This window comes from Phocoena sinus, chromosome 4 (genome assembly GCF_008692025.1).
Source record: "Phocoena sinus isolate mPhoSin1 chromosome 4, mPhoSin1.pri, whole genome shotgun sequence".
Taxonomy (NCBI): Eukaryota; Metazoa; Chordata; class Mammalia; order Artiodactyla; family Phocoenidae; genus Phocoena; species Phocoena sinus.
Window position 1 is genome coordinate 84,668,920 of NC_045766.1, and position 25,361 is coordinate 84,694,280.

The 25,361-nt window shown below is 37.7% G+C and overlaps 1 protein-coding gene across 2 annotated transcripts; it reads left to right on the forward strand.

The window, feature by feature from the left end:
• NAA50 (N-alpha-acetyltransferase 50, NatE catalytic subunit) lies at positions 1-24,842 on the forward strand. 2 transcript variants are annotated; one of them, XM_032630507.1, is made up of 5 exons: positions 1-322; positions 19,131-19,267; positions 19,659-19,778; positions 20,216-20,282; positions 21,648-24,842. In XM_032630507.1, exons 1-5 carry the CDS (start codon positions 315-317, stop codon positions 21,823-21,825), a joined length of 510 nt encoding a protein of 169 aa, XP_032486398.1. In that variant the 5' UTR covers positions 1-314; the 3' UTR covers positions 21,826-24,842. The 2 variants fall into 2 exon arrangements, with proteins under 2 accessions (XP_032486398.1, XP_032486399.1); XM_032630508.1 differs by having other exon boundaries at positions 10-322; positions 19,134-19,267.
• Positions 24,843-25,361: the final 519 nt, after the last annotated feature.

Here is a 25,361-nt window from a genome sequence, read left to right on the forward strand (position 1 = left end):
GGGGTGAAAGGTCACAGCGCGGCGGCGGGTCGGGCTGGCGGCTGCGGTGCTGGAGGGCGGGAGGCCAGTGCCCCGTGTGCACGTGTGGAGAAGCGGCGGCACTAGCGCGGCGGCGGGAGGCACCCCCGCCCCCTCTGGAGACGCAGGGCCGCGCTCGACTCTCGCGGCCTCCGTCACCCGCTCAGCTCCCTGCCCTAAGCGAGGAGGCCGGCTTGCGGGGTGGAGTGGCCCGAGCTGAGGGCGCCGAGAGCTCAGGGCGGCGACGACAACGGCGTTGATATCGGTGGTAACAACGGCCTTAGCAGGCGGGGAAGATGAAAGGGTGAGGAAGGGCAGCCGGGCAGGGCCCGACCGGCGGGGGAGAGGGGCTGCGAAGGAAGGGAGAGACTCCGGGCGAAGACCCGGCGGAGGGAGGTTTCTGGGCTTCTCTGCTCATGGAGGGGGCGGAGGCTCGGCTCCGGCTGTTGGCGGGCGAGACCCGGGGAGCCTAGGGTTTGGGCCTGGAGGACGAGTGCGGGTTTAGTGCACACCAGCTGCTGAGTGGGGCAGCGGGGAAAAGCTGTCGTGAGGCGCCTGGGGCCTCCTGCCCGGACGCGGACTGCGGAGCCACCCCCGGCCCGCCCCTCCGAGTGAAGCGGTTTGGTTGTCCTCTTCAGATCCCGGCTCGACACTGAGAACTGTGGTCTTTGACACCTTTCGGGCTTATTCACACTTGGAAGCCGTGCAGAACCTTCTGGAGGGAGCAGGAATTGGAATAAAGAGCACGGAAAGGAGTATTAAGAGCTAGTGACTCAACTGGATTTGGGTTGGGTCAGAGCGAGTGGAGGAGGGGGAGAGAGCGTGAGCACTGAAGACTTGGGGTGCCAAAATGTTTAAGGAAGTGTTGCTGATCAGTAGGTGGAGCTATTGCTCCAGCCGTTTACTGTTGCCCTTGTGCCGCGAGGGGGTCCTGGGTTCCTAGTGAAGCTTTCTTCAGGGGTTTGGCAAAGTGAATATTCTTTCACAGGTTCCCTCTTGGACAAAGTTAGGGATTATTTTGGTTCGACTGTTTCCATTTGGGTAAGATGTCATCTTACTATTAAATTGCATACTGTTAAAGTATTAATTACCTAACACTGTGTTTTAACTTATTGACGGAGTGAGCCGTTTTGAAGCTTGCCTTTACCCTCCTTAAAGAACGAAATGGAATCTTAATCAGTGTTAAAAGCTTTCTGAGGAGGTGCTGAGTGTTTTCTACGATAGCAAGTCAGTTAAAGAATTGTAACTGTTTTGAGTTAGCGAAGCCTTTCAGACTGTAAAGCAGCCCTTTTGAAGATGAAGTAGAAGTCTGTTCGAAGTAATCTCATACTGCCTAAAACATACTGCCTGTATATGTGTTTGAGGTCGCAGAAGAGGTCCAAGAAAGTTGAATTTGAAAGTCTGTAGCGTGATTCCTTACTCTGATTTTGCTTTAAATATTGAGAATCCACGGTAATGTCGAATTGCGTGTTTTGTATCAAGCTTAGAAATCATGAAGAAATTTTCACAGTACCTGCATTAATTCACATCAAGTTCTAAAGAGTTCCAATCAGGATACTAATTGAGGGGGTATTTGAAGTATGTGCTGCACTTGAATCATGATCTAGGAAGTTTGGCTGTTTTGTATATGATCCAATATAACTTGGCGAGATTTATCTCTTTTTTCCTTGAGTATGGATGCTGTCTCTTAGTTGTTTTTGTGTTCTCATTGGCACTCAGTGCTTATTTGTCTTTGTTAAAGTAATAAAAATGAGGCTGAAGAGTTCTTGGTGTTGAGCTTGTGCATGGATTTATAAAGGAATGCCTCCAAGGAATTATTCTGGATGTTTAGATCCAAAATCTTTTGATCTAGCTCAGTCTGCCTAGGATGTAATGCTCTTCCTGATACTAACTTGGCAATAGAAGTAATCTACCTTTAGTTAACATACTCATGAGGCAATTATCTTTTTATTTAAAATGGTTATTTTTTATGTAACAAAATGATGGAGGCCAGTCTCCGGAAATGAGTAACTGGTCAAATTTAGAGGAAATTTATAGTTACTGAAGCTGTACCTAATGCCAGCAACTATGCCTAAAATGTAGAGTCCTTAAGTCTAGTTCCTATCACCTCTTACTATTGGGAGCTTAAGATCATGTTCTTAATGGTAAACTTTTAAGATGATTTCAGAGGAACTTCTAAGGTGAACTAACTCCCAGGTAAGATGGGACTGTAAAATTTTTCTCATTTGTTAGTCTTGCCCTTAAGGCACTGAACAAATGAAGACAGTGGATATTATTTAAAAGATTTTAAGGTTCTTGAGTTCAAAGATTTGTATCACCGTGTACAATGTAGTCAGTGTTATAGTCCTGACTCTTGGTTTATGAAGGCCTGTGAAAATGAAACAGTGGTCCTGATTATGTGGTTTTTGTACGAAATTTTATTTGCTAAGTGTTTTATTGTATATTGAGCTAATTGAAGTGTAAGTTGAATACAAATATCTAAAATTGAAAACATGCAGAACTCCTCACTCTGAATCAGTCTACTGTTTCAATATTTTACATCGTTGCCTGTATTGTCTATCGTTTTGAAACTTTTAAAACTTAACTATTTTACCTGGCTTTTTCTTCATATTTTTACTTAGTTTTTTATTAGTAGCAGTAGGACATTCCATGGTATTGGCATGTATTGCCTTTCCTCCATAGTAGATAAGCTTCCAGTTGTTGATTACTGCATGCATTTATATGCATGGTTTAGAAATTTGAAGTATATTATGAAGTGTTACTTGTACTGAGGTTGCTTGTTTTTATGAACCAGGGACATAATAGGTTGAATTTGTGGATGGTAAGCTGATTATTTTTATCTGTTCCCCTGTAGGGAGGGTGATATTCAAGCAAGAAGGTATGCTATACACAGCCATGACTGAAATGAGATGGCAGTGTAATTAGTCGATATAATAGAAAGTAAAACTGAGTCCATTTGCCCTTCAATTGTAGCAAAGAGGTGTAAATTCTAATAAAGATGTCTTTAACTAGATGTGAACAAAGTAAAGATGACAGCAATAATATAGTATATAGAACAGTGTAGTTTCCTAATTGAAGTGTTAAAATATAAGATTTTGCAAGTAGAAATAGTCTATGTTGAAGAACTCAGAAAATAATTGTTACATGGACTGGAAAAGGGCACAAATAACTTTACTGAGGTGCTAGAGACATTCTGTATCTTTACCTTGGGTATTGGTTGCAGAGGTGTATACATATGTATAAAATCATTGAGCTGTAACAAGCTTTGTGCTCTTTACCGAGTGTATCTTATATGTCAATAAAAGTTTTTTTTTTAAGGTTTTATTGCTGTTTTTGTCAGGGGAAAAAACAAAAAACAAAAAAAGAAAGCCAGTAAGGCCGAAGTATGTAGAATTCAGGAACTTTTGTAAAACTGCAATTCATACTCCTTGCTTCTGTGAAGCCAATGATTTGTAGGATGTTGATTAAGTTACTGGATTTTAACAAATACTTTGTAATGTTCCCTTGCTTTGTTCAGATGAATTCATATAAAATATAACCTGTCTGTACCATAATTTTAAAAAATCAATATCCTAACTAATATAAAGGAGAATAAAAGGAAAGTAAACTGCAGTAAGATATCTTTCAATATGCAGATGAGCAGGTACAACAACACCATAAATCATAAGATCAGGTGTTTGCATCTATCTGTAAATATAATCAACTGTATAATTTAAAAAGTATATCTGCTACCAGTACAGATGTGTGCATTGGTGAGTAATGCTGTGTTGCCATCAGTGTTGTGATTTCTTCCCCAAATTGTGGACAGCTGTTGGTAAAGTTCTGAACAAAACACACAATAATCAAGAACTGTGGGTTGGGAAAGATTTTTAAAAGGCACTCATAAAGCATTATCTTTCAAAGCCAGTGCTTTTGCCAGACCAAACTAATATCTATAGTAAATTTCACTTTGCTAAATCCTCTCTTTTGGTCTGTAGAAATTCTTTTGACTCCTGATTTTCTCTTCTAGGTATTAGCTATGGCTTCCAGCTTTGTGCCATCTGGAAAGATACACCTTCTCAATTATTTAAATGGCTGTCATTTTTTCTTTTTTTAAAAGTGCAGCCTACAGAAACCGTTAGAATACCAGTACTAATCAGTAGAAACGTCCTTCGCGTCATAGAAATGAGAATTGTATGATTATAGTTTAAGAACTTACAAAATTATATAATTATGCTATCACAGAACACTCCTTTCTCTTGAGCTGTTCTCTTCCATCATGTGCTGTTTACATTCATTCAGTGCCTGACTTATTAGCAGAACGTTAGCCCTGTCTTGTCCAATACAGTAGTGACTAGCTATGTTTGGCTGTGGAGCAGTTGAAATGTGTCTTGTGTTACTGAGGAGCTGAATTAAAATGTCAGTTGTTGGACAATTTTTATGTATGTTTCGAACAACTTGGATGTGTGAATCCACTGTAAATTTTATGAAATATAAGTACAGATAAAACATTTACAAGGAGAATTACCATCTGAATTGAGACATGCCGTAAGTGTAATGTGCTCTGGATTTAAAGACTTAGTATGAAAAAAAGATTTTTTTAAAAGGTCATTAATTTTATTTTGATTACATGTTGCAATGATTTCAGCTGTTTCTTTATGCCTTGTTAATGTAGATATTAGGGGAAAAAAGTTTTTTTTAACAGGGATTTGAACCCTGGACCTAGAAATTTTTAAATTACATATGTGACTCGAATTATATTTCTGTTGGACTGTGCTGTGCTAGACCCTGAAAAAAACAAATTTGTCTAAAACATGATCTCTTCCCTTAGGATCTAGTTCCTGGATGGTAAATGTTTCAAATGTGGGACAACACATAGTGTGTGGCTGTTTATACCTCTGTGGTAACCACTCCTGGTTTTCAATTAAGATATTATAATCCAGTAGTATCCTCTGGGTAAATGAAGGGGTAATTGGAAGTATGTATTTGCCTTGCCTGAGCTAGTACAACCTGTATTCTACCTCTGTCATTGCTGAAGCTGTTCTTAAGGGAAAACCTTATTTCCCAAGTTCAGACTTCTCTCAGTCTTCAGTAGAGCAGAATGCTTGCTTGTATAACTACTGGACACACATCCTTAATTATTTCTTTTGGATAATTCACTAGAGGAGAATTTTTTGGATCAGAAAGTACTGCCATTTTTAAAGCTCTGATATTTGTTGCCAACTGACCTCCAGAAAGATAGTAACAATTTATACTGACAGCAGTGTATGAGAGTGCCCTTCTCTTCTTCTAGGGCTAGTGGAGAAAGGGAGGAGCACTTGCAGAAACTTAAAGGAAAATGGAGGAAGACATTGTGGCTGCCATTTGAGTGATGGGTGGTATAAATTACCTTTGTCTGCAATGAGTGGCATACATTGAGCATTTCTAAAATGATAGAAATAACTAATAGTGTCTTGACAAGTTGGTTTTGAGGACATATACACATATACCCTTAATTCTAATTTTACTTTGCTGATTAGGTGATAAATGGCCTTTCTTTCTTCCTTTCTTGTTGATTACTTGGTGGAGTTGGACATTTCCCACTTTTACTGGCCATTTGTATGCATTTTAAATTTTTCTTATTTCTCCTTCCAGAAAACTAAGATATATTTAAAGAAATATTTGGATGCCCCCCACCCCCCAGAATGTAGTTTGTTATTTGTACCATAATTTATCTTCAAAAAGGAGACTTACTATAATGCAAAAGGCATTTGAACTAAAAGCAACCACATTTTATAGTTCAGTGTGCCATCAATAATAGTTAGCAGTAGTAGGGACACTGACTAATAAGTTTCTTGGCTTCTGGGCCCTCATTTCTTTGTCTCTTTTGCAGCTTGTGGGATCTTTAGTTCCCCAACCAGGGATTGAACCCAGGCCCTGGCAGTGAAATCACTGAGTCCTAACCACTGGACCACCAGGAATTCCCTCATTTCTTTGTCTTTAAAGAGAACAGCTTGAACCTGAATAGGAAAGGCTGAAGGTTTGAGTTCTTGTGCCAGTTCTTATCTGTTGATAGTATCTTATCAGTATTATATTTAGTCTGTTGGTAGCTTTGATGAGTTCTCAGACTGTGGGGAAAACAAGTGATGTCATTGATTATTAATGGCACGTGTGTCACACGTTTGCCATTCCTGGTCTCTGTCAGCTCTAGCTTTCTATGATAGCAAGAAACAAAACTTTGGAATCATATTTGAATTGTTCTCTTTTAAGCTGCACTATTCATTTTGCTCTTGTGTCTGCTTTTTGGGACCTGCTCTCCCATCCCTTCCCCATGCCACTATTACCTTTTACAGAGGAGGCACTGTTAAGGCAATGTGCCAGGCAGTAGTCTCATTTAATCCTCACAGTAGCTCTAAGATAGTATCCATAGTCTACTAATGTATCTGTAAATGTAGTATAAAACAAATATAGAGGTGAGCCAAGAAGGGAAGAAAGCTTGTTGGGTGGTGGGGTTTTTGAGTAGTTTTATATGGCCAAAAAACAATGGGGGGGTGTTGGGGAGAAGGCTAGGCCAGTGGCCACAGCTAGGCGATGAAGGGCTACTTGAATTTTATTTGGTAGATTATGCGCAACTTTTTTGAAAGATTTTACGCAGAGAAGTGGTCAGATTTGTGTTTTAGAAGGATTATTCTGACTGCATTGTGATGGCTTTGTCTCCTTGGCTCTAGTCTTATTCCCCTTTATTAGGCTATTAAAATATGTGTTGAAATGATGGCCTGAACCATGCTGCTAAGAGAAAGGGTATAGGAACAGGTTATAAAGTTAGTTGGGAGGCAGAATTATCAGGGATTAAAATGGGATGTTAGAGTGCATCTGAAGCTCAGTGTCTGTATTGGATGAATGATGGAGCTGTTCGGAAAGGTAGAGAACAGATTTCCTATGGAGAACGATGAGTTCAGTTTTTTTTTTTTTTTTTGCGGTAGGCGGGCCTCTCACTGTTGTGGCCTCTCCCGTTGCGGAGCACAGGCTCCGGACGCGTAGGCTCAGCGGCCATGGCTCACGGGCCCAGCCGCTCTGCGGCATGTGGGATCTTCCCGGACCGGGGCACGAACCCGTGTCCCCTGCATCGGCAGGCGGACTCTCAACCACTGCGCCACCAGGGAAGCCCGAGTTCAGTTTTTGATGTGTTGAATTTGTGATTCCTGTAGAGATAGCCAGTAAGCCGTTGGAAATATGTGCTTGAATTCAGAGATTTGTAAGTAAAAACATCAGTGTTCAGGTAGTAGTAGGGAAAGAGCCATAGCTGGGAAGGGGCTCTCCTAATTGAACATATAGATAACGATGGAAAAATTTTTCAAAGGATAATTTTATTCTTTTTTAGGTTATAACCTTGAGTATATTGTGTCCCTGTGTGTGTTTAGCATTTCTGGTACCCAACCAAATAATTACTGAGATTTTTACACACCTGATACTTGCAGTCACACAGCTTGGAGGACTGATTCACCCACCACTGCTTTTTTGATAACCTGCTAAACCTCTAGAACAGTGACTCTCAACCAGCGGTACATCTCCCACCCGACTCTGGACATCTGATAATGTCTGGAGACATTTTTAGTTGTCACAGTGGGATGGGATGGTTACTGACATCTAGTGGGTAAGGCTAGCAATGCTGCTAAACATCCCAGGGTGCTCTGGGAAAGCCCTCACAACAAAATTATCAAGCCCTAAATATCAGTAGTACCAAGATTGAGAAACTGCTCTAAAATCTAGATGAGATGAAAGAGAGCTCATCGGTTTTACCAAGGTCCTAGAGATTCTTAGATTTACTAAAAGTATTTTAGCAATCCTTGAAATAGTTGAGGTTCTGCCCTAAGTCTTGTAGTTCAGTAGAAGAGGTAAGGTTCGAAAACAGATGCTTATAGCAGTGCAGAAGTTCTGTGCCTTGGAAGAGTACAACTGTAATATAATTCAAATGAGGTGGAAATCTCAGCAGGTTAAGGCCTCATGAGCAGTTAGTATTTAAGCTGTGCTTTGATAAATGCTGAGTGGGCTTACTTTTAGGTTGAAAGAATTTATAGTTTAGAGGAATCACTCTTTCATGTAATTTACTTGAAGGCAAGAGTTTAGAACCAGATTACTGCTAGCTAAGAAAAAATTATCTCTAAACCCCTTGAAATTTTTAATCAAAGGACCATGGGCATACTTTGATCCTTGCCAGAAGACTTAAATTTTATGCAAAAGTCCTTTATCAGTACACCTTAGATAAATGTTGGGTATTTCTCTCTCTCTCTTAACCTTGAGAAGTAAAGATGACTCCTTTGAGGGAAGTCATATGGTGTGGCTAATCTTGCACTATAATGGAATTCGTAGACAGAAGCCTGATTCTGGCTTTATTGATAATTGACTGTATAACTACAGGCACATCTATCTCTGGACTTCAGTTCCATCATCTGCAAAATGAAGGGGAAGAGAGCCAGTGGTTCTAAGGTCCCTTCCAGATCAAACACTCTTCATAAGAAGTGACCAGACAGTTAAAATTTTGTGCCAGGGTGCACTTAAATACCCATCTAAAGTATAAAGACTTTAAGCTTTCTCTATACATCATTTCCTCTTTTTGCTATGTAACTTTAGCAGTCAGACTTTGCCCAAGAAAGACCCACTTTTGTGTAGTCGTATCTCCATCTTGTGGCCTTTCAGAATATTGCCACTAAATTTTGTTTTTGTAATTATGGCCATAATTGACATTACCCTTAAAAGCTAGAAACATTTGAGTGCTTATTATCTGATGTTGCTATACTAAATACTTTTCCCATGATAAATACCACTTGTTTTTTAAGCCAAGGGTAAAGGTTTCCTACTACCATATTCTAAGTGCAAAGATTATTTGAGATTTGACTGAGTAACAGGCTAATCTTGTGGTGCTACTCTCTAAAAGTAGGAGGCAAGTAAGTAGCTGTGTTTTCCAGATCTAAGGACTTGCTTCACATTTCTGTGGATGCTTGTGCTGTATGAATCTGTCCCCCACGCTTAGATCTTAGTCTCAAAACTTTGGTATGAAGATGTGTTAGAGTTTGTTATGGATTTGAAAAACAAGAAAAAATAACATGTCACATGAATTTACTTGAGCTAAGAGAATAATTTAGTTACTTTAATAACTGCTGTCTTAAGTTTTTTACTTAGAGTTGTGAACTCTAGTGCCAACAGGAACCCAGGACCTGGGACCAAGCAGATAAGGTAAATGAATAAAACAAGAAATGTAGGCTTTATGTAAAATCTTCTGATTTAAGTATTAGCAACCAAGTTAATTTGGAAAAACAAAAAATTGTTGAGTCAAGTAGATGTGGCCACATGGCTGATTTGACTTCTAGGCTAGGAATTTGGGGCTTACCTACAGAACAGAGGTCTTGAACCGATAAATTAAAAATAGTCTATATTGTTAAATTATATTGAAATCTTACCTGAAGTAAGCAGTCAGTGTAGTGATTTTAAAAACCCAGCTTTCAGAGTTAGGCTGATTTGAGTTTGGGTCACAGTTCCTCAATACCAGTTATGTCACATACATTAAAGCTATAGTGTAACATACTGTACTGCTTGCATAAGGGAAATGATTAACATTTTATGGGGACATGATTAACATTTTATGGAAACCCACTCTGATCATATAGTGTATTTTTTTGCAGTGGTCTATTCCACTTCCCTGTGCCTGTCTTTAGTCTCTATTTCCCTTACCAGACTCCTTGGATTTAGAAATTTACACACATGCAGTAGGAAGTTTCTTGATTAAAGTGGGTGTTTAATTTGTATGGTTAAAAGAACAAGCTTTATTACAGAAGTAAAGATTCCAAGGTAGGATGTGGGAATTTGAGTTTTTAACTGGCAGAATGATTCTGGTGTATAACCAGGTTTAGAACCCAATCTTGGATTTTACGACACTGCTTCTCCAGATTTATCCCTACTCTCTTGAACATTGTTTCTCAGACATCTTTATGGGCTCCTACTCTTTTACTTCTGAAATGAGATTGTCACTTCACACCACTAGAATAACTATAAACAGAAAGGCAGTAAAAAGCATTGGTGAGGATGTGGAGAAACTGGAACCCTAAAACATAGCTAATGGGAATGTAAATGGTCTGGCCACTTAGGGAAACAGTTTAGCAACATATTAGTTTTCCCTTACTACTGTAACAAATTTAGTGGCTTAAACAACACAAATGTATCATCTTTGTTCTTCTTTTTTTTTTTTTTTTTTTTTGCGGTCCACGGGCCTCTCACTGCTGTGGCCTCTCCGGTTGCGGAGCGCAGGCTCCGGACGCGCAGGCTCAGCGGCCATGGCTCACGGGCCCAGCCGCTCCGCGGCTTGTGGGATCCTCCCGGACCGGGGCACGAACCTGTGTCCCCTACATCGGCAGACGGACTCTCAACCACTGCGCCACCAGGGAAGCCCCATCTTTGTTCTTGAGACCGAAAGTCTGAAAGGGGTTTCACTCTGTTAAAATCAAGATGATGGTAGGTATAGTGACTCCTGTCTACCTGAAATTTTAGCATGTGACCTTATTTAGAAATAGAATCTTTGCAAATGTAATTAAGATGAGGTCATACTCAATTGGGGTGGGCCCTAAATGACTAATGTCCTTATAAGAGGAGAGCATACATACACACAGAAGACCATGTAAAGATAGAGGCAGAGTTATGCTGCCACAAGCCAAGAAATAACCTGAGGCCACCAGAAGCTGGCAAAGGCAAGGAAAGATTCTGCTCCAGAGCCTAGAGGGCATGGCCCTGCCGACATTCTGATTTTGGACTTCCAGCCTCCAGTACTTCGAGAGAATACATTTCTGTTGTTTTAAGCCACTGAGTTTGTGGTAATTTGTTAAGGCAGCTCTGGGAAACTGATACAACAGGACTGTGTTTCTTCTAGAGGCTCAAGATGATGTAACGTTTCCTTGCCTTTTCAGCTTCTAAGACTACTTGCATTCCTTGGTTCATGAGCCTTCATCTTCAAAGCCAGCAGCATAGCATCTTTAAGTCTCTCGTGTCTCTGCTCTTAATCACATCTTCTCTGACTCCTAAGGACCTGTGTGATTACAGGGGGCCCACCCAGATAATCCTGGTTAATTTTCCCATCTCAGGATCTTACATCTGCAAAGTCCTTTTTTCATGTAAAATAACATATTAAAGGTTCCTGAGATTAGAACATGGACAGCCTCCGGGGGCCATTATTCTGCCTACCACAGGCAGTTTCTTTAAAAAGTAAAACATGTACCCCAGTGTTCATTGCAGCACTATTTATAATAGCCAGGACATGGAAACAACTGAAATGTCCAATGACAGATGAATGGAAAAGAAGATGTGGTACATATATACAATGGAATATTACTCCGCCATAAAAAGGAATGAAATTGGGTCATTTGTAGAGATGTGGATGGACCTAGAGTCTGTCATACAGAGTGAAGTAAGCCAGAAAAAGAAAAATATATATTAACACATATATGTGGAATCTAGAAAAATGGTGCAGATGAACCTATTTGCAGGGCAGGAATAGAGACGTAGACATAGAGGACGGACATGTGGACACGGGGCAGGGGAGAGGAGGGTGGGATGAATTGGGAGATGAGGATGGACATATATACACTACCATGCATAAAATAGATAGCTAGTGGGAACATGCTATAAAGCATAGGAAGCTCAGCTCGGTGCTCTGTGACGACCTAGATGGGTGGGGTGGGAGGGAGGTCCAAGAGGGCGGGGATATAGGTATACATATAGCTGATTTACTTCATTGTACAGTAGAAACGAACACAACATTGTAAAGCAATTAAACTTCAATTAAAAAAAAAAAGTGAAACATATTTGCCATACGACCCAGCAGTCCCACTTCTAGGTATCTACCAGAAAAAAACTAAAGCCTATGTCTGCACACTTACTTGTATGCAGTAATCATAGCAGCATTGTTTATAATAGCCAGGAAGTAAATACAGGTAAAATGCCCATCAAGTGGTAAATGGATAAACAAAATGTGGTATATTCATACAATGGAGTACTGTTCCACTACTGACACAAATTGCAATATGGATGAACCTCAAAAACATTATGCTGTGTGAAGGAAGTCTAGTCCAAAAGATCACATTTATTGTATGAAATGTTCAGAAATGGCAAGTCTTTAGAAAGAAGGTAGATTTAGTGGTTGGCTTGGAGTAGGTAAGGGGATCTATCTCAGCTGTGCACAAGGGATTTTGGGGATGTGATGTGAGTACTCTAAAGCTGAATTGAGTGATGATTTCACAACCCTATAAATAGTTTAAAACCATTGAATTGTACACTTAAAATAGGTGAATTTTATAGTATGTAAATTATACCTCAAGAGGGCTGTTTAAGAGAAAAATAAATGAGAGGGTTGTAAGGGGATGAGGCTCATATACCTAAATGTAATAAATCTTCTAGAAGAAAACAAAAATCTAAATGTTAGTGGCCTTGGGTTAGGCAAAGATTTGTTAGATATTACCCTGAAAAGCATGATCCACAAAAGAAATTCATCAAAATGTATAACTTCTGCTGTGTGAAAAACACTGTTAAGAAAATGAAAAAAGCCACAGACTGGGAGAAATCCTCTGCAACATACATAACTCGCAAAGGACATGTATTCACAGTAACTTAAATCTCAATAATTGGAACCCAGGATTTTTTTAAGAGCAAAAGATTTCAACAGCACCTTTACCAACGAAGATAATATGGGTAGCAAAGAAGTACATGAAAAGATGTTCACCATTATTTAGGGATACGCAAATTAGAACTGCAGTGAAATGTCAGTACACACCTATTAGAATGGCATAGATTTTAAAAGTTGATAGTGCCAAACACTGGTTTCGATGCAGAACACCTGAAACTCTCGTACACTTAACTAATGATCCAGTATCCCCTCCTATGTATGTATTCAAGGGAAAGAAAAACTTATGTTCACACAAGAACCTGTACATAAATTGTTTGTGGCAGCTTTATTCATAATCTCCAAAAACTGGAAACACCCAAATGCCCTTCAACAAAAGTATAAACCATGGTACATCCATACAATGGAGTACTACTCAGCAATAGCAAGGAATGAAGTTGATACAGTAGTGTGGTGAATCTCAAAGGCATTGTGCTGAATGAAAGAAGCCAAGAAAATGGGAATGTATTGTGTGATTCCATTTATGTGGTATTCTTGAAAAGGCAAAACTATGGGAAACAGAAAACATTAATGGTTCTCTGGGAGTGGTGGTAGAGCTGAACTACAAAGGGTCATGTGGGAGACTTTTGGGGTGATAGAACCATTGTGTTTCTTGATAATTGTGGTAGTTAGGTGACTGTACGTATTTGTCAAAACTCAGAACTATATGCCTGAAGTTAATTTTATATAGGGAATTCCTTGGCGGTCCAGTGGTTAGGACTTGGTGCTTTCACTGCTGTGGGCCTGGGTTCGATCCCTGGTTGGGGAACTAAGATACCACAAGCCATGCAGCAAAAAAAAAAGGAATTAAAAAAAGGTTTATGTGAACTTTTAAAAGTTTTTTTTGTTTTGTTTTAGCTAAGAAAATTTTTTTTTCCCGAAGAAAGTAAATTGACCCCCCAAAATGGCTGGAAAATAAAGGAGCAACTAATAGTTGATACAAATTAGAAAATTGCAAGCTGGTGGACTTTGAATACACTATGACAATAATTATGTTAAATCTGAACAGACTAAATACTCTGATTACCAAATTAAAGGAACAAGACTCTTATGCATTTGCTGTTTATAAAAAGACACTTTAAATATAAGGCCACAGAAGTTCAACGTAAAGGGTGGTAGAAGATATACCATGCAACATTGATTAGAAGAAAACAGTGTGTCTATATTGATAAACAAAGTAGACTTTAAGGCAAGGAATATTACAGCAAAGAGGGACATTTCAAAATGATAAAAGGATCAATTCATCAACTCATAACAGTCCCAAATATTTATGCTGTTAATAACATAACTTGAAAATACAGAAGCAAGAATTGACAGAACTGAAGAGCAAGAAGAAACACTTCCAAACTTTCTTTGAGGCCAACAAACCTTATTGATAAGAAAACCTATCAAGAATATTGTAAGGGAAAAAAAGAGTGTGTCAGAGTAAGACTTCCTGACATATCATTTGAACAGACGTAAAGGAGGTGAGAGAGTAAACTTGCAGCCAAGAATGGAAAGGGCACCAACTTTGATAGGGAAAGCTTCAGGAGAAGCACATTTTGTGGGGAAGATCAGATAGCTAGTTTTGGATATGTTTAATTTGAGCTGTCTACTAGAGATGCTTTGGCATTTAGGAGTGATTTCTAGGCTAGAGACAGAAATTTGGGAGTTGGCAGCATTAAATCCATAGGACTATATATAGATTGAGGTCACTGAGAGAATGTAGAGAAGACAATGAAGTACCATCTTGATGTGCAAGGCCCTCCTCTCCAGCCCCGGCTTCCACATGTACGCAAAGCATACTTTGTTTTACTATAGCAAACTGCCTGTGGTTTGGGGAATACATGAATGTAAACTCCTTTGCATTCCAGGTGTTAGCACATAGGTGTTGAAATATTTATTGAAATAGAACTGATTTATGCTTTGAATAGGCAACTGTTATGTTCATAAGAACTATAGAAAATTTAAGATTCATGATGGAGTTCTTAAAATCTCTATTATTTAATTTTCTAATCAAGTTCTTTTAACTTCTAAAAGCTTTTGGTTATTTACAGTCAAATGATGTTCTAATTTACTTGATATTCCTACATAACTATGTTTATGCGTTTGGTACTACATGTTCTTTACTGAATTACATTTACAAGTTGATGATATTACTCTGATATATTTAGAATATCCACATCTTAGAATAATTTGGAGCTAAGTGATCAGGATTACAGAAATGTTCCATTTCAGTCAGACATATCATGTTCAGGAGAGTTAAACTCTATCTGAAGGTGAATTTTGCTGACAAAGTTATGTTTAATAGACATTTAATAATTCTGTTTCTAGTATATGCTGACAGTCTGGTAATAATAAAAATTGATTATAAACAGCAAGGTCCTACTGTATAGCACAGAGAACTATATGCAGTCTCCTGGGATAAACCATAATGGAAAAGAATATTAAACAAAGAATGTATATATGTATAAAACTGAGTCACTTTGCTGTACAGCAGAGATTGGCACAGTATTGTAAATCAACTATACTTCAATTTAAAAAAATCAAACTTGATTAATTTCTTTCTTAAACAGCTACCGAACAATACAGTATTCCAATTCTGTTTTAAAACTTGTCAGTATATATGTGCATAGAAGAATATTAGAAGACTATATGTCTAACTCATTTCTATGGTGTTGGGTTTGTTTTTTTAATCAAGACACACTTTTTTTTTTTAATTAAGCATGGTAAGATTAAGCTGCTTATTCCCTAATTATTCAATATTGTATTCTGTATTTAGTCTTGATCTGCCCACCCTAATGGAAATTTTTTTAGTAGTTACCTTTTATTAGTTTCAGTCTACCACACTGCACCATGACCACCTTTTCCTTCTGTATGAAGTCATGAAATACCTGGTTATTATCCTTTTAAAACTTATACATATACTTGAAGCATGGTAATTACCTAGAAATTATTCTTAAACTCTTAAAAACTCAAGTTCTTTCACTTATTATCTAGAATCTTAGCTTCCTAGATTCTGAAGTTTTCCTTTATTGTTTTTTACTATTAGATTTCATAATGTATTTTTTCAATCACTATTAAAATACAGAGACTGGCTTTTAAGTGCAGTGGAGTAATTTTTTTTTTTTTCTGTGTGGCATGCAGGATCTTAGTTCCCCAACCAGGGATCGATCCGATGCCCCCTGCAGTGGAAGTGAGGAGTCCTAACCACTGGACCACCAGGGAATTCCCCTGGATTAATTTTTAAATGGTGTGTTCTAAATATAATCAATATAATAAGCTATCTTATATTTAAAATAAATTACTGCACCCAATCTGTGGTACAATATTAAAGAGTAGCATTAGGCTGAGTGAAATAAGCCAGATAAAGACAAATACTGCATAGTATTACTTTATTACTTGTATGTGGAATCTTAAAAAAAAAAAAAAAAAAAGGCAAGCTCATAGAAACAGAGTAGAAAAGTAGTTTCCAGGTGGGGAAGATAAAGAAAGGTTGGTTAAAGGGTACAGACTTTCAGCTATAAGGTGAATAAGTTTGGAGAATCTAAAGTATAACATATTTGATAACACCGTATTGTATAATTTAAATTTGCTAAGAGAGTAGAACTTAAATGTTCTTACCAAAAAAAAAAAAAGGTAGGTGATGGATGTATTAATTAAGTGGGAGGAATCCTTTTTTTTAAAAAAAGAAGAGACTGTGCAGGTAAGATGTGATCCCTGTATTTTAAGGTGAAATGTCATTTACCTCAGCCTTAAAGAAGAGAAAGCCAGGGTGTGCTTTAATGAAAAGGGAAGTTTTTCTGTGAATGAGATGTAACCTAGTAAAGAAGACATGACTCAGTACTTCCCTGGTGGCACAGTGGTTAAGAATCTGCCTGCCAATGCAGGGGACATGGGTTTGATCCCTGGTCCAGGAAGATCCCACATGCCATGGAGTAACTAAGCCCAGCGCCACAACTACTAAGCCCACGTGCCACCACTACAGAAGCCCTGGTGCCTAGAGCCTGTGCACCGCAACAAGAGAAGCCACTGCAATGAGAAGCCCGCACACTGCGAAGCCTGTGCACGGCAACAAAGAGTAGCCCCTGCTCGTGGCAACTAGAGAAAGCCCACGCGCAGCAACAAAGACCCAATACAGCCAAAGATAAATACAAATTAAATAAATTTAAAAAAAGAGACATGAGTCATGAAGGGAATTCATTTTAGTCAAATACTTGGGAAGAAGGCCATATTTACTTCATATTTACTCGTGTGGCTAGAAATTGAAAGAAAATATAACAGATCTATATATTTTTTACTAAGATGTCTGCATCTTAAAATTTTGTGTGGCTGCTAAGAAACTCAGTGCGCTTACATTTTAAGAAGACATGCAAGATATACAAGGGTGGTTGGTCACAATAGTGAATAATGAAAAACAGTAGCATAAAAATGAGAAATAATTGAGACAGGAAGGCCAAAGTTCCAAATGAGTATAAGGGTCTGTAATCAGGTTTTTTTGTTCTTTAAGAACTGTAATACATTCTGGTCGTTTCTGATTATCTTATTAACATTTCAGAGAATATTGTTATAAAAGTTATCCACAAACCACACATTGTTTGAATGTGCTTTTAAACATTTTTCTGTATGTTAACAAAAGTTGGAGATACATTTATATATATCCCCAGGAAACAAGATATCAATGTCTTTCTAATATAAATGTATCATGCTTTATTTAATTAACCAGTCCCCTAATGGTGGACACTCAGATTTTTTTCTTTTCCTTTCTTTTTTCTAACCATTATAAAAGTGTGATGATTAGCTTTCTTGTTTAGTCATTTCTGTAACAGCTTTCAAAACCTCTGTGCATATGATGTAAATGGTTAATTAGGGTGCATTGTTAGCATTTTCCTGCTATTGACTAATGCAGTTGTGGTGTGGAACTAGCATCTAGTGGTAGGACATATGTCATTTTCTAGCTGCTTGGTTGGCATCAGATTGTTTTGTTTATTTTTGAACTCATTTTTAGTTTGATTTGACAATGTTTTTAATAAGATACTATTTTTTAAATTTATATTTTGGCTGCGTTGGGTCTTCGTTGCTGCGCTCAGGTTTTCTCTAGTTGCGGCTAGCGGAGACTTCTGTTCATTGCAATGTGCGGGCTTCTCATTGTGGTGGCTTCTCTTGTTGTAGAGCACAGGTTCTAGGCACGCGGGCTTCAGTAGCTGTGGCATGTCGGCTCAGTAGTTGTGGCTCGCGGGCTCTAGAGCGCAGGCTCAATAGTTGTGGCACCTGGTGGGATCTTCCCAGACCAGGGATTGAACCTGTGTCCCCTGCATTGGCAGGTGGATGACATTGTTTTCTTTAAATGTTTTTATGACCCACTGTTAAGATTTTTTTTTAATTTTTTTAAACTTTTTATTTTATATTGGAGTATAGTTGATTAACAATGTTGTGTTAGTTTCAGGTGTGTTAAGGTTTTTAAGAAGGCAAATAGTGTATATAAGCAACCTCTACAAATGATAGTGCTGGTGATAATAGGAAGAAAAATTGTGTAGATGCTATTCAGGTTTGTCTTGTCACTTTTGATCAACCTTTAGCATGTGGTGGTGAGATTGATTTGAGCACTTAAAAATTTGTTGACAGCTCTGTAGGCAAATCAACTTTATTACCATGAGTCTGAAACTTTTTAGTGGTTATCCCTTTTCCCATGGAGCCGATTGTTTTGGTTAAGTATGGTTACTTAGCGATGCTACTGTTGTGTTCTTGATAAGTAGTTTTCAAGCTGGGGTTTGTTTTTTTTGGTTGGTTGGTTTTGTTTTGTTTCTGAAATGTAGATTCCCATGTTCCATTTCCAGAGACACTGCTTCTGAAGGGGGTGGGGGCGGGGCGTCCAGGAATCTGGATTTGGTCGCCACCCTCTGTGACTCTGGTGTATGTGGTTCCTGTGTCCAGTGACCAGAATACATGTGATTCTTGCATATTTTAATTATTTTCTTAGAATAAATTCCTAGAGTGGGGATACTTTGACAAAGGAGGTGTACTTTTTAGGCTTTTTAGTACATAGTTGTAGATTGTCTTCCAAAGATATTGTATCTATTTACATCCCTGCCAGCAGAGTATAAATATCTTACTTGCCACCCCTTTGCCAATTAGGTATCATCAGTCTTTTTGATCAGTAATAGATGACTTTAAATTTTTCTGAAAATTTCAACATTTATATGTAGATTATTATTCTGGCCTTCTTCGTAATTGTTGTTTACTGTATTTGTCTCTAAATGTATACAATTGTATGAAAGCTAGGAGTTGGAACCTGGATGGAATGACTGTCAAAATCTGCTTATAAGTGATCTTCATAGGAGTGGAGTGTAAGATTACTGTGAAAGGGTTGGATTTATCAGTCATGTAAAAAAGACTTGGTACCCTTTTAATATGTCCATCTTAACAAATGAAGCTAATTATATTTTATTGAGTACATTTTGGTTTGTTCCAGTAGCCGGATCGAGCTGGGAGATGTGACACCACACAATATTAAGCAGTTGAAGAGATTAAACCAGGTGATCTTTCCAGTCAGCTACAATGACAAGTTCTATAAGGATGTGCTGGAGGTTGGCGAGCTAGCAAAACTTGGTATGATATGGTTTTTCTTCTTCCCTTCATTTGTTTATTCATGTTCTTGACCTCTAGTTTTTAATATCAGGGCAAAAAAAGAGTTAACTGATTTGAGGAAATGGGGGTGATCCAGGTTCTGAGAAAAATCAAGATAAAATACTTGAATTTCAAAAGGAAATGCTAAATATCTTTTCTTATTTAGGCTGTGTCTGTGTTTTCACATATTTAAGAGGGGTCTTAAATTCTGAAGGTATAGGATATTTTTGAGGCTATTGATACTCAGAGTACCTGATAAAATTTAATTAATGCTAATAACAACAATTTAGTCGTTGTACAAGGGCAGGGAAAGATTCAGTAAAATGTGTTATTCTGTCTGCTAAACTTTGTATCTTTATATTTTCCGTGGCAGCCTATTTCAATGATATTGCAGTAGGTGCAGTATGCTGTAGGGTGGATCATTCACAGAATCAGAAGAGACTTTACATCATGACACTAGGATGTCTGGCACCATACCGAAGGCTAGGAATAGGTAAAATTATTTGTGGGTTTTGGTTTTGTTTTTTTCCTTAAAGAAGCATAAATACATTGGTACTGTTCCTGACCCCACTAAGGCAATATTTCTTCTAGGAATACTGGGAAAGGGTTACTGAATTATATAAAGTAAGGTGGAAAAGAACTGTTTTATATGTCAATTGAACATAATTCAATTGAAAGCCCTATATATAAATAGATTTATTACTAATACACCTTTTGCTTTTTCTGTTTTCCTTCTTCCTGGAAGGGCTGTATATAAAGATTGCTTGTCGGCTAGCAGTTTTAAACACAGTAGGTAGTGTAGAGAGAAAAAAATTGTGGAAAATCAGGATGTCTGGTGTTTACCTCAAATTCTGTTAGGACTCAGTAAGATGTTTAGTTTAAAGATTGATTTTTATGAGATTACTTATTTGTTGTTTGTCTTGTTAATAGGAACTAAAATGTTAAACCATGTCTTAAACATCTGTGAAAAAGATGGCACTTTTGACAACATCTATCTGTAAGTAAAGTCATATTTAATGATCTTATCTAAAGAATTTAATAAATTGGCAATAGAAATCTTTACTAGAAAATTTAAAATCTGGTCACTTATTGTCTTTGGGAAATACCATGGAAGTGGTAGTTATGAAGTTTGTTTTAATAATAGATAATGAACCTGTGATAAAACATTCTTGTTTTGCTTAATTACATTGGGGTGGGAGCTCCAAAGTCACATATGTGAAACCAAGATTAAAACTCAGATCTTCAGAATTTAAGAAATTAATACCATTAATATTACTTTTATCATGCCATCTGTTTGCACTCTGAGTTTTGTTCAAGGCTCTCAGTGACGTGCTCATTAGTAGTAGAATTTAATCATCAAAATCAGAGAGTACCTAGCTGATTTATACTTGAATCTTAAGAGTAAGGCTAAGGTGGCAACTATGGATTCTTTTTCTTTTTTTTTTCATTGAAGTATAGTTGATTTACAATGCTGTGCCAATCTCTGCTGTACAGCAAAGTGACTTATACACATACATACGTTCTTTTTTAATATTCTTTTCCATTTTGGTTTATCCCAGGAGATTGAATATAGTTCCCTATGTGGATTCTTTATAATACAGATATTGAGATTATTCTCATTTTCGCTTTGGCATTGGGAGAGATTAAATTATATAATGCTGTCTTGAGGAGTAATTGAGAAAGCACAAATTATTTTCAAAATCTAACATGTTTTTTATCAATCAGAAAGATATATTCAGGCATTTGACACCCTAGGTTTTGTTTGTTTATTTTTTAATGTGTTACTATGGTCTTTGAATCATCCCTATAGTTATTTACGTACTTTTAGTTACAGGAACCTTTTCTCCTCTTGAAATAAAAAATGTTATGATACTTTAACCTTTGTTGATTTTAAGAATAAATGCTGTTCCTGCATCTCCTAATCTCAGCTAGCTGTCTTCCAAATGTTAGATTAAGACTTAGGTTAGAGGGCTTCCCTGGTGGCGCAGCGGTTGAGAATCCACCTGCCGATGCAGGGGACACGGGTTCGTGCCCCGGTCCGGGAAGATCCCACATGCCGTGGAGCAGCTGGGCCCGTGAGCCATGGCCACTGAGCCTGCGAGTCCGGAGCGTGTGCTCTGCAACGGGAAGGGCCACAACAGAGAAGTCCGCGTACTGCAAAAAAAAAAAAAAAGAGAAGTATAAATTTGTCATCAAAGTTTCTCTTAAATGAATACCTAATCTTTGTTGATACCTAGCAATTGTAAAGAGAGTCTAACAAATGTCTGCAGTATTCCAGCTCCAACCAATAGCTATCTGTGGAGGATACATAAAAGCTGATGGAATCTTAATTTTTTTTTTCTGATACCCTCTTGTATCTCAGGCATGTCCAGATCAGCAATGAGTCTGCAATTGACTTCTACAGAAAGTTTGGCTTTGAGATTATTGAGACAAAGAAGAACTACTATAAGAGGATAGAGCCCGCTGATGCTCATGTGCTGCAGAAAAACCTCAAAGTCCCTTCTGGCCAGAACGCAGATGTGCAGAAGACAGACAACTGAACAAATTACAGATGAACTTTCTTGCACTTGCTTGTCGCCAAATAAAAGAGAGGCCCATTGATCCCCCCCCCTTTCTTTTAAACCTTTCCCCCTTCCTTGTTCTTGTGTTTCCTCCCTTCAAAACTTCTTTCCCTTTCCTCTAAAAGTTTTAAACTTTTAAGGATTTATTAATCATGTTTGGATTGTTTTAGTTTTCTTATTTTATGAGGTGGTTTGATTGTAGGAAGGAGAAGGTATAGATCTGTTTAGTTTCACAGTTAAGATATATGGTCCCGAAAACTTGAGTGTCAATTTCATTTTTTTTTTAATGTCCTGCTTTCACATTGAAGGGCAGAGCCTACAAAATATTGTATATTTCAAAGGACAAGAAGCAGCAGCAGCAATATCTTGTTCTCTAACTCATAGACAAGTTTAGTGTGTTTGTGGTACTTTGGGGTTTTCAAGATTTTGTGGGATACTAATCCCTATACATTGCCTTCACTCCACCTTTTGTCCTTCTGAGTATTATCTCAGGAGTTGGACCATTGTTATCCTTGTAAGAAATACTAAGCTTATTTTGTTCTGTTAAGCAGTTATTTCTTCCTTCCTCGCTGGTGGCTGACGGTGGCTGGGACAGTCTGAGTAAGTAGTATTATACTTTGGTCTCAGCATTTGAGTTAAACTGCTTTTTGCTAATGAGTGGGCTGGTTGTTAGCAGGTTTATTTTTCCTGCTGTTGATTGTTAGAAGTGGCATTAACTTTAGGAGTGTGGGCTGGTGAGATTAATTTTTTTTAATATCCCAGCTAGAGATAATGGCCTTTAACTGACCTAAAGAGGTTTGTTGTGATTTGCTTTTTTTTCTCCTGTCCTTTTTCTTCAGTAAATCCACAATAGTTAGTCAAACCTTAAAAATGGAGTTGATGTCCTTATAGGTCAATGCCCCTAAATAAACCTGAAGCAGGTGTTGTCTCTTGGACATATGAAAAATACCTAAAAGGAAGCTTAGATGGACTTGTGGCACAATAAATGCATTTAATGTCAGCTAATGCAGACGGTTAGAAGTGTGGCCACTGAGCATTTGATTTTAGAGGAAGGAATATCTAGACAGTATTTTTGAGAATAACATAGCTGTGCTAATTGCTTATCTGTTGGAGAACATCCCAGATTTGCTTACATTCTGTGCCTGTGATATTGAGTTTAAGGATTTGGGGGTGGGGGAATTATTAAACATATTGCTTCTATTCTTGGAAAAAGTAGAAGTCTAGAAGTGTTAATAACGCAAATGTCACTGTGACCTCCTCTACTGACAGGACTGGTTTATGCCAGCTCGTTTCCTGGCACATAGGGAGTGGCTTTGATGGGTCGGTAACTTTTTGTAAGATAGAAGACATCTGAAATTTTCATGTTTTCCTCCATAATCCCATCTCCAATATTTAAAATTTTCTACATTGCCAATACTGGTGGCCCAAGAAATGTTTTCATTAGACTTTAAAACAATGCACAGAGCTTGAATTTTCTGTCATTTGACTTTAAAAGGAAGATTGATTCATAATATTTATCCTCTTATGTAAATTCTGGCATAAAAGTTTCATCTCTTCAAATATGTTGAATGACAAAATTATTTTACACAATGTTTATGCACATTTTATAATCTTAAGTTCTTATTTGAGAATGTAAAAATACAAGGTACAATAGACTTCAGCAGTCTTAGTTGAGTGCCAAGTATAATATAGAAAAGGAAGATAGTTGATAAATGAGTTTATAGGGTTATAATCTTAAGATAGTAAAAATGTAGAAAGACCATGCTGGTTTCTTGGGTATCCGTTTCTTAAGCAGTCCAAATCTAAGCTTAGAAGAAAAGTTTAGCATTAAGCACCTTTACCTTCATGGATAAGCTTCAGCTTGCTCTTGCCAAGAGAAGAATGCTTGAGTTACAGAAGGCATAATTAGTTTGAAGATTCAGCCTTTTTGTAAACTTCGCATATCAGAATAGATTTTGATATATAAATGAGTTTTGTGAGATGACACTGCCTCTATTTCTATAACCATTTCACCTGGACTATCTAATCAGTCCTATGAATGTATCCCTGAATGTGGTTAATGAAAACCGAATAGCTGCCTCATGACAATTAAGTACATATTATTTATGGAGGAAAAAATATTAAATTTTGAATTGAGTGTGTAGGCTCCCTATCATTTTAGTGTTTCTTTTTCCACACTAGTCACTGACTTAACCTAAATTGTAAGTGTTTGTAAAGGGTGAATTGTCCTACATCAAACTTACATGAAATAATTCCATCCACTTATGGAGGAGGAGGATGTAGAAGAGGTTTAAGCTGGGCACTAGTTCATGTGCCTATGAGTCAGTAAAGACTGAAATAATGTCCCATGTTCAGTTGGTTATTTTGATAAAAATTATCGTTGAGGTAAATTCTGTTAACTGGAAGATCACAGGATATATCCATCATATTTTTCAGGGTAGATAGTTTTTTTCTGTAGGGCAAATAGATAAACATTATATTGTATGGTAATTCCATTTAGGTTCTAAAGAAAAGAATCTGCAGAGAAATCTATGCAATATATAATTTGTCCAGATTAGTTTTCATTTGGGGAAAGAAGTTCTGAAATATCCCCAAAGTGGCTTACTCATCAATTGAAAGTCCTCCAAAAATAGAACTATTGGGAAACCATGACATATGGGGTGGAAAAGAAAAGCTCCCTCAGTTTTTTGGAGGGAATAACTTTAAAAATACTTAAATAGCTGAGTTTATTTGGTGCAGTTAAGATTTAAACTTGTTGATTTTAACATTGCTGTTACATCTGAAATAAACTTACATGATGTTCTGGTAGTAATCTGTGATGTCTGGTAAATGTCAAAGAAATGTAAATGCATTGTGTTGAATTCTGAGATCAGCAACTATATATGTAGTCATTGTTTACTGTTGCCCATACTGGTTTATGTACTTTCACTTTTCTTTAAGACCTAACTTAAAAACTAATTAAAATAGGCCAAGTGTAATCAAGGCCTCCTAATTCAGACCTTTTGGAACTTGCTAGAAACACTGCCTGGTATCTGCAGTTCAGTCCCAATGAGAGAAAAAATAAGATCTGAAAAGCTGTCTTACTGTTACTATATTTTGAACGCAATTGTTAAAAGCACCTGACACTTTAGGCTGTGAGCTAATTAGCAGTGTGCATTGACTAGAGAGAACATATATTCAGATTTTTTTCTTTCTGTTAACAGTGAGGAAGGAGTTTAGTTGAGTGAGTTGGGAATTGCTTTTTAAGTTTTTTCTGAGTGCCAAACAAATATGAATTTAGAATTTTGTCTTTAACAAAATTAACTCAGTATCTCAGTCCAAGGTGTTAGAATTTTGCTTACTCCATTCAAGAAACAATGGGTGATCTTTGCCCGATGTGTCTTAATCACATCATCCCCAAATTTAACAGCTTAAAACAATGAGCATGCATCATCCCCCGGTTTCTGAGTCAGGAATCCAAGGGCAGCTTAGTTACGTGGTTCTGGCTTAAGGTCTCATCAGGTTACAGGACTGTC

What these genes read in the sequence shown, in the direction of transcription:
- NAA50 (XM_032630507.1), top strand. An exon ending in TGGCGAGCTAGCAAAACTTG is followed by an intron (nt 19,268 to 19,658) that starts GTATGATATGGT and finishes TTTCCGTGGCAG; the next exon opens with CCTATTTCAATGATATTGCA. An exon ending in ATACCGAAGGCTAGGAATAG is followed by an intron (nt 19,779 to 20,215) that starts GTAAAATTATTT and finishes TCTTGTTAATAG; the next exon opens with GAACTAAAATGTTAAACCAT.